The sequence below is a fragment of the Ceratotherium simum genome, chromosome 21, assembly GCF_057802395.1.
Source record: "Ceratotherium simum simum isolate JZ-2026a chromosome 21, ASM5780239v1, whole genome shotgun sequence".
NCBI classification, from domain to species: Eukaryota; Metazoa; Chordata; class Mammalia; order Perissodactyla; family Rhinocerotidae; genus Ceratotherium; species Ceratotherium simum.
Window position 1 is genome coordinate 14505110 of NC_141920.1, and position 18370 is coordinate 14523479.

General features: G+C 47.4%; 1 protein-coding gene across 2 annotated transcripts in view; it reads right to left on the bottom strand.

Annotated features, from left to right (window-relative positions):
* Positions 1-18370, bottom strand: part of EYA2 (EYA transcriptional coactivator and phosphatase 2) — a 178391-nt gene that overhangs the window by 98339 nt on the left and 61682 nt on the right. For both annotated transcript variants that reach the window (XM_087444873.1, XM_087444874.1), the window contains exons 5-6: positions 2470-2537; positions 1080-1257 (exon numbers count right to left, since the gene is read on the bottom strand). In XM_087444873.1, coding sequence (XP_087300999.1) covers positions 1080-1257; positions 2470-2537 — 246 coding nt within the window. The remainder of the gene's footprint in view (positions 1-1079; positions 1258-2469; positions 2538-18370) is intronic.

An 18370-nucleotide genomic window follows, 5' to 3' on the forward strand; every position in this document is an offset into this window, starting at 1 on the left:
TGGGATCCGAACCTGCGAACCCCGGGCCACTGAAGCAGAGTGCATGCACTTAACTGCTGCACCATCGGGCCAGCCCTGAATTTTCTGTCTTTTGAAGCCAAAAAGTCCTGACTAATAAAAGGGTGTCCTAAAACTGCTGTGTCATTGGAAAGGCATGCACTTAAGGATTTTTTGAAGGATTCTAGAATTCTCAAGGACCTGGATTAGAGAGAGAACCAAGGTTTGAAGGCTCTGCTCTTCTGTTCCCAAATGGGTTTTAGATAACATAGTCTCAGCTGTGTGTGGCTAGCGAGTAGCCAGAACACTGGTTATGGAGTCCAACGGGCCTGGGTTTGAATCCCAGCTCCACCAGTTACTAGCAAGTCACGTATCACTCTGATCCTCATTGTTCTTATCTGGAAAAGAGGGGGTAATTGAGAACCTATTTTTGTGAGGATTATGACTTTCCTTATCACAGCTTGTAATTATGTATTTGTGTGGTCATTTGATTACCATCTGCAAAGATCAAGTCTATACTTTATTTTATTTCCCAAATTAAGGGTTACCTGGAAAACAGCGGATGCTTAGTGAATATTTGTTGAATCAGTACATAAATAAGAGATTAGAGAAGACCACACAGGTATGTCCTTGGCACATAGTAGATGGGCAATAAATACTAGTTTCCTTTCCTAGAGGACCAAGGCTCACAAACTCCACTTCCTACAAGGGCCAGGCAGGTAAGGAACTTGAGGTGAGCTGGCTAGACGTGGAATTGCGAGTGCCTGTCCAAACGGGGCAGACATTACTGAGCTCTGGCCAAGCTTATCACTTAGAATGTGGACCTAGAGTGATCAGATCTTCTTTCAAGAGAAGGCAGAAATGAGAATTTTTAGCTAAAAATTTCTGACTTTTAAACATGGGTGCAATTAGACACACACACACGCACACACACACAGAGAAAGGCCAACAAAACATGTCCGAGGGCTGGATTTGACCCTTGGGTGACCAGTTCATTACAATGGGACCTGCGTCCAGTCTACCCTTCACGTAAGAGCGCAGACCACAGCCACAAATGACTGTGCGACATTGACTGTACGTACCGGCAAGCGACTCAGAACTCTGGTTGGGGACGTTGTGAGATGCCTCCTGGAGGACGTAGGTGGACGTGGAGAGGGGGGACGGGCAGATGCTGCTGGCAGGGACGTATGGAGGGCTGTAGGACGAGCTGTAATACTGGGAATACTGGCTCTGGGGGAAGCCGGGGTAGGGAGGATAGTCCTGGAAAGGGAAGCACACAAGCGGTGAGTGAGGAGGCCTGTCTGGGCCTGGGCCTTCAGTCAGTGAATGAGGGCAGAGGGCCTCGTGGGCTGGTCTCCCGTGTCTGTCTCTGTCTCTCTCCCATCAGAATAAAAGCTGTGCGAAGGCGGGGACTTCCCCAGGAGCAGATCTGAGACAAGGATTCAAGTGCGAGTAGCATATCTGGGAGGAAAGGGGGCACCGGTTGGGGCGTGGGGAAGTGAGACAGTGAAGGAGGGAAAGCAGCCGGTACAGGGGCTTCTAAGTGGGGACTGGAGCGGAATTCTACTGGGGAAATGCTGGGATCGTATAAAACACACATCTCAGAACCACCTGTCCGAGGGGCAAGGCAGCTGGGGTGTCTATATACCAACTCCAGCCAGTGTCTGTTTAGTGCTGCCCCCAGGGGTACTATATACATAGATAAAATATAGAGTACACCGGCATAATACAAAATTATAGGAAACAATTTTCATGTAATCCAAGGTTTAAATTATTTAGATTCTTCAGCTCACTAAGAAAGAAATAGTGGATTCCCCATATTTAAATATATTAACTATTCCTAAAGCCCATCCACCTTGGGGTAGTTTTGTTTCAACACTAGCCTGCAAGCATGTTACCCTTTTGTTTTGAAATAATTTTGGACTGAGAGGAAAGGTACACAAACAGTACAGAGTTCCCCTACACCTTTAGCAGGTTAATTCTTAATTCACTCTCGAAGAGAAACCAAGAGAATCCAACTATTAAGCCAGCGTTCACCTTGACATGCTTGACTTAGTTCGATTTAACAAGCATTTATAAAGCCCCCACTGTGAGCTGGGCACGCGGCACTGGGATGCAGAGAGAAGAAGATGTATTTTCACCCTTGAGCAGCTCATGGCCTGGCGAAAGAGCACGTGGCCTTTGCATTCATATACTGCAGAGTCAACAGTCAACGGGTGTCTTGGGCTCAGGTCAAGATGGAGCATATAATGTCGTCTATGTCCTCTTGGAAATCTTCTAGGAATATAGAGGATTTATACCTTTCCAATGGCTTTGTGTACAATCTGGCCCCTGTAGCCCCCAAACCCAGGGAATAAGAGGCTGTGTTTCTGGCGGAGGTCGTGGGCACAAATGGGCTCTCTGGGCGCCCTGAGTTAAGGGGACCATTTAAGGAAAGAACCGAGGAGACAGCTGGTGGGGAGCTATGCTCACCTGGTGCACACTTCCGAATCCGGCCGCGTTGGTCAGTCCATTGGCTCCTTGATAGATCCCGGCCGTGCCTGCGGGAAGGAGGGACAGGGGTACAGATGAGGTTTCTCACAGTCAGAGGGGGTGCAGAGGAGAAGGATGCAGCAGAGAGGGGGGGTCATTGAGGTCTGACAGGCTGGGATGGAACCTGTGGCCTTAGCAAGTCACCAAACGTCTCTGAACCCCAGTGCTCTCAATAATGAATAAAATGACACCTTCATCAAAGGATTGTGGTGAGAAATAAATGAGACAGAGCACATAACACAGTTTCTGGTATTCGATAATCATGCTTTAAAAATTAATTATTTTAAAAAAATGTAGTAAATGTACATAACAATTTACCATTTCAACCATTTTTAAGTGCACAGTTCAGTGGCATTAAGCACATTCACATTGCTGTGCCACCATCACCACCATCATCTCCAGACCTTTTTCATCTTGTGAAACTGGAACTGTGCACCCATTAAACACGCACTCCCCGTTTTCCTGCTCCCCCCAGCCCCTGGAAACCACCCTTCTACTTTCTATCTCTATGAATTTGGCTACTCTAGGAAGCTCCTATAAGTGGACTCCTACAGTATTTGTCCTTTTGCGACTGGCTTATTTCATTTAGCATAACATTCTCAAGGTTCATCCATGCTGTCGCATGTGTCAGCATTTCCTTTCTTTTTCAGGCTGAATAATATTCCACTGTATGTGTATGCCACACTCTGTTTATCCACTCATCTGCTGATGGACACTTGGGTTGCTTCCACTTTTGGCCATTGCAAATAACGCTGCTATGAACAAATGGGTGTACAAATGTCTCTTCATGACCCTGCTTTCAATTCTTTTGGCTATATACCCAAAAGTAGAATTGCTGGGTCGCATGGTAATTCTATTTTTAATTTTTGAGGAACAGTTATACTGTTTTCCACAGCAGCTGCACCATTTGACATTCCCATCAACAGTGTACAAGGGTTCCAATTTCTCTGTATCCTCATCAACACTTATTTTCTGCTTTTGTTTGACAATAGCCATCCTAAGGGGGGTGAGGTGGTAATAATTATGTTTTGAATAAATGAATAAAGTGACTTTACCCTCTGAGCTTTAGTTGTCCCATCTATAAGTTGGGAAGATAAATACTACCACTAATAGAAAATACGATTTAGTGAGTGACTGAGTACATGAATGAAAGAGTGGGGTGTCCTTTAAGATACGGTGGTCAGGGAAGGCCTCTGAGATGACACGTCGGCTGACACACGAATTATGAGAAGCAGCCAGCAATGGAAACATCTGGGGGGAGGAGTATTCACAAAGCATGAGTGCAAAGACCCTGGGGTAGGGACTAGCTTGACAGGTTAGAGAAACAGAAAGAGGGCCAATGGGGCAGGAGCCCAGAGAGAGGAGACAGTGGCTATAGCAACGACAGCAGTGACCTCGCCTGTGTCAGGTGCCACTCTGAGCTCTTCATGGGGAAAGAGAGGCATGAAAAGTCAAGTAACGGCCCTAGGCGACACAGACAGTGAGTGACAGGGCTGGGGCTGGAACTCAGGCAGCCCGGCTCTGGTCTGTGTTTTCAACACCACTCTATGCTGCTGTTGCTGCTTCTTTTTAAAATTGTCTTTTGGGATATAATTTCTATACTATAAAATTCCTCCACTGTTAGTGTCCGTTGGATGATTTTTTAAGTGAAGTGATCTAACTGTGCAACCGCCAGCACAATGGAGTTTGAGAACATCTTCATCATCCCCAATGTTCCTTCCCGCCCGTTTGTAGCCGACCCCCCCCTCCCCCCAGCCTCAGGCAGCCACTGAGCTGTTGCTGATTGTAGAGTTTTGCCTTTTCTAGAAATTTCATAGAAATGGGATCATACAAAAGGTACTCGTATGATCTGGCCTCTTTCCCTTAGCATAACACTTAAGAAGCTCATGCATGTTGTAACATGTATCAGTAGTTCATTTCTTTTTATTGCTGAGTAGTATTCCATGGTACAGATGTACCACACCCAATTTTTGGCTATCATGGATAATGCTGCTATAAATATCTGTGTACAAGTCCTTATGTGGATACATGTTTTCATTTCTCTTGGGCTGACTCCTAGGAGTAGGATTGTGGAATCATGTGGTCAGAGTATGTCTTTCTTTTTAAGAAACGGCCAAACTGTTTTCCAGAGTGGCCGTGTCATTTTACATCCCTGCTGGCAATGCATGAGAGTTCCCGTTTCTCCCACATGTGGTATTTTCAGTCTTTTTGATTGTAGCCATCCTAGTAGGTATGTAGTAGCTCATTGTGTCTTTAAGCAGCATTTCTCTAACCATGTTGAGCATCCTTTGATGTGCTTATCAGCCATTCATGTATCTTCTTTGATGAAGATCTATTCAAATCTTTTTTTTTTTTTTTTTGCAGAGGAAGATTAGCCCTGAGCTAACATCAGCGCCAATCTTCCTCTACTTTATATGTGTGTCGCTGCCACAGTGTGGCTGATCAGTGGTGTGGTCCGTATCTGGGATCCGAACCCGTAAACCCAGGCTGCCAAAGCAGAACGCACCAAACTTAACCACTATGCCATGGGGCTGGCCCCTATTCAAATCTTTTGCCCATTTTTAAAACAAGTTAGGTCTGTCCTCTTATGACTGAGTTGTAAGAGTTCTTGATATATTCTGGACACAAGTTCTTTGTCAGATATATGATTTGCAAATATTATCTCCCAGTCTGCAGCTTGTCTTTTCACTTTCTTACTGGATTCTTTTGAAGAGCAAAAGTTTTTAAGTTATCAATTTTTTCTTTCATGGATCTTGCTTTTGCTGGCTAACTCAGGTCATAAAGATTCTTTCCTATGTTTTCTTCGTGAAATTTTATAGTTTTAGCTCTTACATTTAGGTCTATGATTTAACGTAAGTTAATTTTTGTGTATGGTGTGAGGTAAAGGTCTTAATTAATCATTTTGTCTCCAATAGTTCCAGCACCAATGTAAAAAGTTTATCCTTTCCCCCACTGTATTACTTGGCACCTCTGCCACAAATTAACTGACAATAAATGTGAGAGTTTATTTCTGGACTCTCTATTCTGTTCCACTGATGTACTGATCCTAAACCAACTCCATCCTGTCTTGATTACTGCAGCTTTACAGTAAGTTTTGAAATTAGGTAATCTAAGTTCTCCAACTTTGTTCTTCTTTTTCAAGATTGTTTTGGCTTCTATGTATAAATTCGGCATTTACCTATCAATTTTAGAATAAGTTTGTCAATTTCTATTGGCCAGAAGGAAGTGGCACATTTTTCAAGTGTGTCAACCCAGAATTCTATATCCAGTGAAAACATCCTTCAGGAATGAAGGGAAAATCAAGACATCCTCAAATTAAGGAAAACTAAGAGAACCTGTCACAACAGATCTACCCTGAAAGAATGGGTCCAGGAAGTTCTTGAAAGAGAGAGGGGGTAAAAAAAAAAAAAAAAAAAGGAATCTTGAAATATCAGGAAGGAAGACAGAAAAAGCAAAAGAGTAAAAATATAGGTAAATAAATTCTTTTCTCTGTGTGGTTATGCCACCAACTCAACATACAGTTAGGTTCATAAGAGTGTACTATCAAATTTTAGGAATTACTTTTGCAAATATGTTTTATAATTATATAAAATATTGAAATGGTTACAAAGTCAGTCTACAAAATAAACTATATCCCCAACCCAGGGGTGAGGGGGATATGTGCTGGGCACTGGGAAGGTACTGGAGAAGCAAGTTGCTGGGAAGCACTTTCACTAGGAGTCGGGGGACACAGGGTAGGGTTCCGTAATGCCAAGTGGGGAGGGGGTAGGACCAGGGAAGGCTTCCTGGAGGAAATGACATCTAAACTAATCTCTGAAGGATGAGGAGGACCTAGCCAGGTGAAGAAAGCGAGAACCAGGAACACGGCCACATCTGAGCATTCTCTCCTGATCTCCATTACCTGGCCTAAGGTCCAGATACCACAGAATCTGTCCACACCAGTGTGGCATGCCAGGATCCCATTCTGTCCTCGATGGCCGGTCCAGACACGGCTGGCAGAAGGTTCTGGCCAGCCTATTCCATTCAAGGTCATTTTTTGGGCCCTGGTTAGCATGGCAACCCTACCCACTGAAGCTTAGGAACACGCCTGCCTGAGGAAGACTCTTGGATGCCATGTTTTCTCTTCTGATTTCTCTTGTCTACTGTGTCAACCTTCTCAGTGACAACTTAGGGCAGGTTTGGAAACAAACAGGCCACAAACTCGTCCCTTGGTCTCCTTTCTCCAAAATAGCCTCTTGTTTGTTTTTATTTCGTGAGCCAGGGTCATCTGAAGAATGGACAGCTGAACAAACTGTAGTGTGCCAAGGGCAGTCACGAGCCCCTGCAGGGACATCCATCCCATGCCAGAGAGGACCCGGGAGAAAGGGGGCACGTAGCCCCAGAAATCTTGTGCCACAGTATGTGGTCTCCAGAGGGTGTTGCAATGGACCCACCTTGAGCTGGAATGTTAAACACCGACTTCTTGCCTCGGTCTGGCTGGTGGAATGCCCAGTGAGGGCTGGGGAAGACCAGGACGAGATGAGGAAAACATCCTCTCCTAAGGTGATGGAGGCAGGTCCTGCTAGTGGCCTCCCAGTATCCATTCACCTCTACTCTCTCAGATGAACAGAATCTCTGATTTTAAGCTGGGCCCATGGCTAATTAGAATAAGCACTATATTTCCCAGCTTGCCTTGTGGCTGGTGTGGCCATGTGAAGAGTTCTAGACGAGGGAAGAGGGGTAAATTAATGTGTTAACTTCCCAGGTGTGCCCTTAGAGGGCAGGGCTGGGTCTTCCCTTTCCCTGAGGGATGGGGCCACCTTGGATCACCCAGCCGAGCAACAAGATGGAAGGAGCTTGGGCCCCTGTCACATCTGCAGATGAGAACTGCCACATCAGTTTGGACTTTTAGGTAAGAAAGGAATAAGCTTCTTTCTTACTGAAGACATTGCTATTTTGTGCATTTGTGTGACACACGAAGAAGTGCCATCTTTTCTTTTGGTTTATTGGTTTTCTTGGGTTTTAAGTAAAAGTAGACTCCTAATGCCTGGCTCAATAAAACAATTTTTAAGTGGATATTCATTCATTCAACAATTCATTTCCTAGTGATGTGCCAAATATTACTGTGTCAGGCACTGTTCTAGATATTACAGTAACCGAGGAGTTGACGCTTACATTCAGAGAGGAGAGACAGAACACAATCAAGTGAATACATAGATACACAGGACTGAAGATAATTCCCGACAGATGAAAATGCAGTGATGCACTAGTGCAGCACTACTGAAGCATGGACTGCAGTGTGCCCGCACACTGTTTATTACTAGTCTGTGACGAGATAAATATAGAAATCAAGAGCCAGTGTGTAGAATATCCATCGTCTGCTGAATCTGATAATAAAAAATCAGGGCTTGTCATTTGTATGCCTTTTAAAATTTTTCATTTTTTCTCAACTTTTTTTTCTCTATTGCCATTCTTTCCCCCCATCCTTTTTGACATTTTTTCCCCCCAATTGCCCCTCCCCCTATGAAATTTTAATATTGCAGATATGCTGTATATCTGCTTAGGTAATTATACATATTTGTGTTTAAAACAAAAAGCGTACGATGTTTTTGCCCCCGCTGTACAATGTTGCTCCCGAGAACAATTTTTTGCCCCCTTTGGGTGATACTGCCTCCACTGAGAATGCATGTTCTAGTGATTCATTTTTATTGTATTTTATGCTAAGTTAAAGAAAAAACTCTGGTCCTTCACCACAGTGAGTATGTGAAGTACTGGGTGATTCTGCACCTGGAGGTGGACCTCGGTACCAAGTAAAGCAGTTCCCAGCATTGGGTGCCGTTGTGCATAGTGACTTGTTTGATGCTGCTGGTCCACCATCCAAGGGAAGATATTGTTATCCAGTTACAGGAACTCGGTGTCGGAAAAGTTCCGTAACTTGCCCATAACATCTGAGCTGAAATCTACTGCTCCTTGAGATCTACGAGGTTGGCCATGAAGAAACCCAAAAGAACACAAAACGGGCAGTAACCAGCGTTGGCAAGGATGCAGAGAAATTGGAATCCTCGTATTTTGCTGCTGGAAGTATAAAATGGTGCAACCACCAGGGAAAACGATTTGATGATGCCTCAAAAGGTTAAGTAGAATTACCATATGACCCAGCAATTCCGCTCTTAGGTATACACCCAAAAGAACTGAAAATAGGTGTTCAAACAAAAACTTGCACACCCATGTTCACAGCAGCACAATTCACAGTGGCCAAAAGTAGAAACAACCCAAATGTCCATTAACTGATGAAAGGATAAACAAAATGTGGCATATCCATACAACGGAGTATTATTCAGCCATAAAAAGGAATGGAGTACCGATACACGCTACAACATGGATGAATCTCGAAAACATCACGCCGAGTGAAAGGAGCTACATACAAAAGGCCACATGTTGTATCATTTCCATAATTTATATGAATTATACAGAATAGGCAAGTCCACAGAGACAGAAAATAGACTAGGGGTTGCCAGGGGCTGCGGGGAGGAGGGAATTGGGACTGACAGCTTAATGGGTTTCCTTTTGAGGTAAGGAAGATGTTTCGGAATTAGATAGAAGTGGAGGTTGCATGACATTCTGAATGCAGTAAATGCTACTGACTTGTACACTTTAAAATGGTTAATGGTTAATTTTATGTTATGTGAATTTTACCTCAATTAAAAGCAAAACAAAACTGCTGTTCCTGCTGCCTCCCAGTACTGTCTCCACAGCCTATCTCCCAGGCAACAGCAAAGGAAGGATCCAGAGAGGCCCAGAAAGATCAGGACCCCTCCCTCTGCCACACTCCTGGACAATCTGCACCTGGAGCCCTGAGAGAAGAGATGATCTCCGAGTATCAGAGATTCTTTCCATCCCACCCCCAGTTCGGGAACAACCTGTGCCCCTACTCCTTTGGCACCGACCTCACGTTTCCTTTCCATCTTTTTCTCTCCCTTTGCTGGTGACATTATAGCTTCATCTAACCAGGTTGCTGAGATTCCCTGCAGAAGGCTCTTCTGAACAGAGGGAAGACAAGCTGGGCCGGGTCTCCCAGGCACATGTCCCACTTTCTCAGATCACAAAACAGCTCTGGCACGCAGGGGCCGCTCGCTTACAATCCAGGTGAGATTTGGGATCTTTCAAACGCTGTCAGTTCGAAAAGAGGCATCCTCCTTTATTACGGCAGTCAGAAGGAGGGCCGGGGGCCCCCAGGGGGACACACTCTGTGTAAATTGGGAAGCAAACATGTTTACTGCACTGATATTTGCACACGACCCTGAGCCTTCCTGTTTGCCCAACGATCAGAGGTAATTGCATAAAAGCGTCGGCGCCCGCCTGTGATACCAGAGAACTGCCACCAACCCCGCACCAGATGTGCAATCAAGAGGGCCCTGCGGAGCGGCCTGCCGAATTCCAGAGCAGATTCGACACGGTGGATTAGACAGACAGAAATCACATCTATACGGGGATGTTTAACAGAGAGATTCGAAAGAAAATGCCGAGAGGTGTGCACTTTCTGGACGTTCCCCCTCAACTCGTCTGCCGAGGAAGCGCTCCCACGGTGGTCCAGGGTGGATGGTTTGATTTCACTCTTCCTTCCTCCACCGGGGACTCCTCACCACGTAATCACAAGTGGGAGGTGGGAAGCGAGTCTGGGATTAGGGGAGGAAGGAGAGCGTGTCAGGGCCACATTTTGATGCACGTGGGGACTTCTCCTCCCAGACAGTCACATCTGGGTCACAGGCCCTGTGCTGGGATGCACAAGTGGGCAGAAGAAATAGCAGAAATGAGCTACCCTGGCTCTTGTGTTCCAAAGTTTAGGCCCCAGAGTCTGGGAGGATTTGAGGTGCAGGCTAATGCTTCCGGAACTTTCTGTGAAAGACGAGATTTTAAATTGTTAATGCTTTGGGGACGAAGATGTGGTTCGAGGCACGTGGCTAGCATGTGACCCATGCTACAGGCAATTCACCGCGTGATTCAAGAACTCCAGAACTGGTCTACACCCTGTGCTACAAGACGAGTCTGTGATCACGAGCTCCAATGTTGGGGCAACATCTAATTGCTGTGAAAGTTTCTCACTGTTACTTAGCTCCGTATTTATGTGATTGCAGGCCAGTAATAGCTTATGGACTGACTCCAGGTGGCAGCTGACTATAAAATGGCTTAATAAGATAAACGAAGGAAGAGGGATCTTCTTAAGTGGGCAGCAATTCTCTTGGCTAGAGAAATGGGGTGGGGCAAGAGGGAAGGGTAAGGAGTGGGTAGAGAAAGAGAAGGAGAATGAGCAGGGAGCCCTGGGGCAGAGGGATTCCGGTCTCTGTATCCATGCACAGCTGCTGACAAAGCAGCGAGACCCCTAAACTGGAAGTGGCTGTGTGCGCTGAGTCGGAGATAGGCAGAGCTCCAAACCTTACAGGGCCAGCAGCTGAGGGAGGTGAGAGGAGGAGCTGGTGCAGCCACACTGATAAATGGCAACTGACACAGAGCTTCAGTGTTGGGGACAAAAGGGAGTGGTGGGGATTGTGGCAAACTGGAACGCATAGTTTCTATCTTAGAAGGCAGCAGTTTGTGGCAGCCACTATTCCCCAGTAGGCATTCCCAACTCCTTTCTCCTTGCTAGCTTCTCTCCTTGCTTTCCCAGTTTCCCTCACAGCTCCAGGATGGCCATGTAACCTAGTTCTGGCCAAGGGGCTTCTAGGAAAGACTTTTCTTTTGTTTCCCTGCTGGCTCTTCCCCTGGATCATGTGAGGATGTAATGCCTGGAGTTACAGCAGCCATCTTGGGACACGAGCTGCCAAACCAACCTTGGGGTCTAGACTTCTTGCTAAACACACAATAAATGCCTTATGGTTGAAGCCAGTTCGCTGGGCTTTTTGTTACTTGCAGCCAAAAGCATTCCTAACTGATGCAATACTCCTAGAAATGTGTGTCTAGCGTAGCCAGGGATTCTGATTTTTCAAGAGAAGTCAGAAATCTGGATTTGTACATGAAATTTCCCAATTTTTAAATGTAGGCAACAAATACAAATTAGTTGGGCAAAACAAAAACATGTTTGCAGGGTGCATGTGGCCTATGGGTTTCCAGTTTATGACCTCTGGTCTAGGAAGACAGAACAGTGAAAGATTCCTGTGCCCACGGTGTGGCAAAGACACAGCAATGATGAGCTCCAGACAGAAGGGGCCTCAAGGACCAAGAGTGGACGACTCAGGGGCAGCCAGGGTCTCAGAGATGGAGGACCCAATGAGCCCCCGACGCCATAGCACGTCGGCACTGGGTAAGATTCCAGAACCACGGCCAAAATTCTGGACAGTTTGGGGAAAGCCCCAAAAGACTAAGATGAAACTTACCCACCAGCCCAGGGGAATGGTAGCTCAAAACAGAAATTATGTTGAAATACCAAAGATAAAGTCAGTTCTATTTTTTTACCCCCTTAAGCTCACAGATTGAGATTTATACCTACTATACAAGGGACAGAGGATTTCTTTATGTCCCTGGAACTGTGCCTCCGCCAACTGTCAGGGAACCTGTGTGGAAAGCATCCCTTTTTGTCATCCTGCAAAATGTTAGGTGCTAACGTCGAGTTAATTCAGTTCATGGCACATTTTCCTCATCAGTGCCCCCCAAGACTTCTCTTTTTAAAAATATGTTTCCTCTCACTCCCTGTCACTCCATAGGCAATAATTCTAGTGTGTCTGGTGCACATCCTTTCGTTTGTATGTGTTCTTGCAAAAGGTGCACTATGTTTTGTGGGCAGGTATATAATTTCTGTATATTCTATGTGTTACATTTCTTAAGTTTCTTGGTTTTTTCACCCAGGATTAAGTTCTTAAGACCCATCTATGTTGCTGTGGGAATGTCTGTCTGTTACATTTCGTTACTTTATATTTCACATGGTTTCTCAGTTTTTTTGCCCAGCATCAAGTTCTTTGGCTCTGTCCCTGTTGCTGTGGGTGTGTCTCGTCTGTCACCCTGGCAGGTGCCCCGCCCTCCCTCATGTGCGTTCTCCATGTCTTTTCTGCTCCCTTTTCCAGAAGAACATCTGGGATTCCTCCATCTCTACTCACAAGACTGCCATCAACATCCTCGGACCTGTCCCTTTGTGGGCCTGCGTGTGAGTTTCCTAGGGATGTATCCCCAGGAGTGGGACAGCTGGGTCCTGAGGTTGTACAGACCTAACTTCCCCGAGGGCTGGGTGACAGCTCTCGGCATGGCTGCAGGTGCACGGTCCCACTCGCAGTGCCGACAGTTCCCACGTCCCCGCATCCCCGCCAACAGTTGGCATAATCCCACGTGCTAATTTTTCCTATCCCATTAGGACCAACGTGACAGCTCGTTTGTTGTCTTGAATTCACGTTTCTCTGATTCCTGGTGACTCTGTACATCCCTTCTGGGGCTTGCTGGCCTCTGCATGTCCTCCATCCAAGCCCTTGGAAGCCTCTCAGTTACTGGCATTAGCAGCTAGACAAATAATAATAAAACAATAATAATGATAGCCTCCACTTATCGAGCACTTACTACCTTTCCCAGGGCTAGTCATTTTACACGCGTTATCTTGTTTAATCTCCACCACAATCCTAGGAAATGGGTCCTGTTAGGAAGTGGCAGAGCAGGGGTGAGCCTGACCCCGAAGCCCAGGATCCCCGCCAGCCACTGTGCAGCCCTGCCTGCACGCAGCTGTGAAAGAGCACAAGTCACGGCTCGCCGTAGTTCACTGCAGCCAGCCTGACTTCACTGTCACTCGCAGATTTGACGTGCCACCCCAGGCAGCGCAGAGAAGGCCTCACGGATGATCCCGCTCACCATGTTACCTGCATTGGAATCCATCTTACAATTTCTTTCCCCGCAGCAAAGGGACCTACCGTCCTGGTCCACAGCGACACTCAAGAACATGTATTCATTCGTCTTAATTAAGTCCTAATGATGTCAATATTAAAATAAAACTGCTGAAAACATACCAGGACTGTAAGTCAAAAAGGTCTGGATATGTAATGGGGGAGGAGAGAAAAAGTCATCAGCAGATAAAGTAGAAAATGGAAAAGCCACAAGTAGGTAGAGAGAGGTGAGCCGGTTATGAAACCCCACCCACTCATGTCCCCCAACCATGGCCCAGGCTCCAGAAAGGGACAAGTCACAGATCTTCACAGGTTGATGTCTCTTTTTCTTTTCTTCACCTGGCCCCACCCTCTACCTGTGTTCATTCATTCAGTCACTCATTTACTCAATGAACTTTTGCTGAGTGCCTAGTATGTGTCAAGATTTCTATCTTGAGAAAGAGCTGGGTCCTGTCTTTCTGGATCTAAGAGCCTAGAAGGGGAGGGAAGACAACAGAGAATCCGCACATACTTGATTACGTGCCCTGGTGACTGTGGACAAGTGGTTGACCTTTCCAAGCCTCAGTTTCCCCCTCTGTAAAATGGAACTAAGCCTAGTTTATCTGGTTTATTATGAGGATTCTGTGAGATAAGGCACACAAAGGGCAGAGCCTAGCACAGAGTAAGTGTTCACAAATGGTAGCTGGGATTATTATTCTTTGCGTGTTAATAGTCACCACTGGAGATATCAACAATGCCAGTATTTCATTGATCTCCATTTAAAGAAAATGTTCATGGAAATAAAAACATCTGGGGAAGATTTAAAAAAAACAAACACAAAACAACGCGGATAGGGCCAAACAGCAGACCCCAAATGAAAACAAAGGATTCTGGGGGACCCAGATGGAGCTCTTGGCTCTGAGACCAACAAGTACACACGGTCCATATGCCAGCAAGGGTGGTGTCCCTACCCATCTTGCTGACACTGAGTCGTCTAGCCCATTTTGCCATCTTAAAAAATCCAAACACGCAGCAGAGCCTGTCTCCCTGCATCTTTGCTCCACGTGGAGTCCAGCCCACATCTGTGTTTAATCAAATCAGTTGCTAAATGTCACAATGGCCTCATTCACAGGTAGCATAAAGCATATTTAACTGCTAATAAAACGATCTGCATTCCTGAGAATGCCATTTCAGATCGGCTGCCCTGTCACTGCGTCTCCGCCACACGAGTCGGAATAACGCCGGGGCAGAGACGGGGGAGACGGGGCCAAGGAGGGCACTGATGCTGCAGATGAGAAAGCGAGCACGTGTGGATCCACGTGTGTGGTGCGGGAAGATGGCCAACACGCAGAGCCAGGTGAGAAAAGGCACGGGGCAGGGTCGTGAGCCTCTCTGAGCACACACGAGACTGAACTGCGTATTTGTTCATTTCAGTTACACAGAGGACTGATGAAGCTGGATCGCCTCTTAGAGGAGGCAGCAGTTGAACAGAAGCTGCCGAATGGGAAGGAGCCAGCCACATGGAGATCTGGGGAAAGGGCATTTCAGGTTGGGCAAAACAGCAAAGTGCAAGCGCTGAGGTGGGAGGAATGGACAGAAAGCCAGTGTGAGCGAAGTGGAGAGGATGCGGGGGGCAGAAGGCACGGTGAGGTCAGAGAGGTCAGGCAAGGCTTGGTGGCCAAGTCACAGCAAGGCATTGGCATTTATTTCTGATTGTAATGGGAAGCCCTGGATGGAGGCTTTTCAGCAGGAGTGACATGATCTGATACAACACGGGGAAGGACTGACTGTGTGACTTCCTCACTCAGCGTGGTGGAAACAGATCAGGGGGTCACACTGGATCTCAAGACCAGATGCATTATTCTTACTGCCGAGGGTCTCCTCTGGAGGGATTTTTGGGAACGGTAACCCAAAAAGATCAGAGTTTCTGAGACAAGTCATACATGTCGGAGAGAGATTTGCACTGACATAGTGCCCAGGGAAGGCAATGACGGTAGACATAACTTACACTGCCCTGGTGGAAATATGGCGGGGATGGAGTATGTGACCCAGCCTGGACCAATCAGTGCATCACATTCCCTTGATCATAGCGATTGCTTTAGCAGTGTGCATCTGAACTAAGCAGATCCAAATGAGAGGGAATCTCAAGATCTTGTATGGTAAAGAGGCTGGAGCTGCTGCAGCCACTTGCTCACCATGAGGGCACTTGGCATTTACATGACTGCCTTCTTCCCCAAAGAGGTAACATACCCATTTTTCACTGACCAGACATGCAAAAATTGTCTGTTGAAGGAATAGATGGATGACTGAATCATCATTCTTGATGCTCCTCCCTGTCTCACAGATCTAAATGCCATCACTAATTTCTGTGAATAGGGCCTCCTAAATACCCTGCAAGTCCATCCACCTTTCTCCATCTCCACCACCACCATCACCACCACCACCTCCAGGCCTCTACCATCTCTCTCCTGGGGACTGCAGAGCTTCCTCACTGATTTTCCTGCATCCACCCTGACCCTGGTTCAACCCACTGTCCTCATAGCTGCCCAGAGCTCTTTTCCAGATCAGCCACAGCCTCCCTAGCTTCCCATTGCATTTATCACCCTTCACTGTGGCCACAGGCGCAGGGTGACCTGTTTCCTCTCTGACTTCACTGAGCCCCACCTTTCCGCCTTATTGTAGGTTGAACTGTGTCCCCCCAAAAGATATATTCAAGTCCCAGCCCCACTCTCTATGAATGTGACCGTACTTAGAAGTAGGGTCTTTGCAGACGTCATCAAGTTAAGATGAGGTCATACTGGATTAGGGTGGGCCATAATCCATACTGGATTAGGATCAGTCCTCCTGAGAAGAAAGAAATCTGGACGCAGACACGCAGAGGGGATGGCCATGTGGAGACGGACGCAGAGTTTGGAGTGACGAGTCTACGAGCCAAGGATTGCTGGCCACCACCAGAAGCCGGGAGAGAGGCGGGGAACAGTTTGTCCGTCAGAGCCTCCAGAAGGAACCAACCCTGCAAACACCCTGATTTTGGATTTCTGGCCTCCGGAACTGTGAGAGAGTAAATTTCTGTTGTTTCAGACCAGTCAGCTTGCGGTACCTTGTTACAGCAGCCTTAGCAAACCAAGACACCCTCTTTCGCCTCCCTCCAGCCACCTGGCCGTCTAGAACATCATGGTAGGACCTCTGCCTGTGCTCCTCCCTCTGCCTGGAATACCATCTCGTAGCCCAGCGTTTCTCAAACGTTAGTGTGCACAGCAATCATCTGGAAATCCTGTTACAAAGCAGATTCTGCAGGTTCCGGGTGAGGCCTGCGAGTTCTAACACTCACCCAGGTGGGACTGATGCTGCCACACTGGGGACCAGGGTGGAGGCCCTGACCCCTCCATGGCCAGCTGCTTCTCAGTCGGTCTCGGCTCAGAAGTGACATCCCCTGACCAGCCCAGCTCAAGTGTCCCTGTCCCCCCGCAGCCACACCTCACACACTTCCCTTGGAAGCACGTACACCCTCGGGAATCGTCCTATGTGTCAGACACACATGACTGTTTCTATCATTCCCACAGGACGCGAGCTGCGCGGGAGCAGGGACTTCGTCCCTTCTTCACTGTCTCGGCTCAGTTTCTAGAAGAGGACGCAGCACGTGGCTCTCTGGAAATAATTTTTGAAAAGAAAAAGAAAGTCTGTCTTGTTCTTGGCACTGTCTCCAGCTGCTGGCACAGTACCTGGCAGGCAATGAACATTCAATAGCTATTTATTGGATGAAGAAATTAAAAAGTGAATGAACCGACCTTGGTGATAGTTTCTGATTGTCGAGCATGTACCGTGTGCCAGGAACTCTGCAAAGCCCCTTACCTGGGTTTTCCTAGTTTACGCCCCAGCCAACAAGGGGCATAACCACAGAGGAGCGCTACTGGGGCCCCTTTTCAATCATCACCAATGTTTTCTGGGCACCCACGATGTGCCAGTCTGTCCTAAGCACTAAGGATCCAGCAACGGACAAGACAACGGAAACCGCCGCCTCGGGGCAGCTGCCGTCTAGCGGGGAGGGGTTGAAGGGAACAAATACGTAAGATAACGTGGTGGTGGTGAGGGGAGGTGGAGACAGCCAACGTAAGGAGGGGGCTGGGGAACGTGGGTACAGGTCGGGGGTCAGGGAAGGCTCCACATCTCAGTAAAGACTTGTGGGAGGTGAGAGATCGAAGCCCAGAGAGGTTAAGCCACTTGCAACCGACGACTCAGAGATTGGAAGTGGCAGAGCTGGGACTCATCTGACTCTGGGGCCTGCTGTTTTTCATCTCAATGTTCTCCCACCTCCCATCTGCTGGAGTTTCCATCCTACCAGAAGGTGCATTAACGGTTTCAGTGGGTGTTGGATTTAACCTAGCTAAAAGTCCCTTCCCCCCCCCCCCCCCGTGCACCCCCAGATGTCGTACCCGCTGCCCAGGTTCTGCTTCCTCGACAGCAGGTGGCTGCCTGCTGGGGCTGGGGTCACGTTTTGCAATGCCAGCCGCGTGCACCGTGGCCAGGCTGCAATGGTGAGGCCCCGCAGAGGCGCTTTCATAACTCCCTGGCAGCCAGCGCTCAGCATCGAGGGAAAGTCTGCCTGAGGCCAGGGGCTTGTCCTGGGGCAAACAGAGGCCAACATCTGGTTTGTGACAGGGTGGCCATCCAAAAAGCCACGGTAAGGCCTCTGGTCTAAAGTTTCCTGCCAGTAAAGACAGCCTTCTCCAAATTGATACTTCTTCAAATAGAGGTCAAGTGCTCTCCAAACCGACCTCCCACGGCAATCCTTGAACGCCTCGTAAGATCACAAACCCTCATCTGTCCCACTTAACGGGCAAAGAGCCTCGTAAAACGGCGCATCCTTCTCAGGTACCTGCAGGAGCGTTGGCGTGCTCCCTCAGAACATCGACTCCGCTCCTCTACTTACAATGCTGCCTGTTTCAAGTGTTTACCATCAGGAGTAAGGTTCCTTCCACAGACCTGTAAATTCCAACGGGGTCCATCTAATGTACCCCAGGAGGATG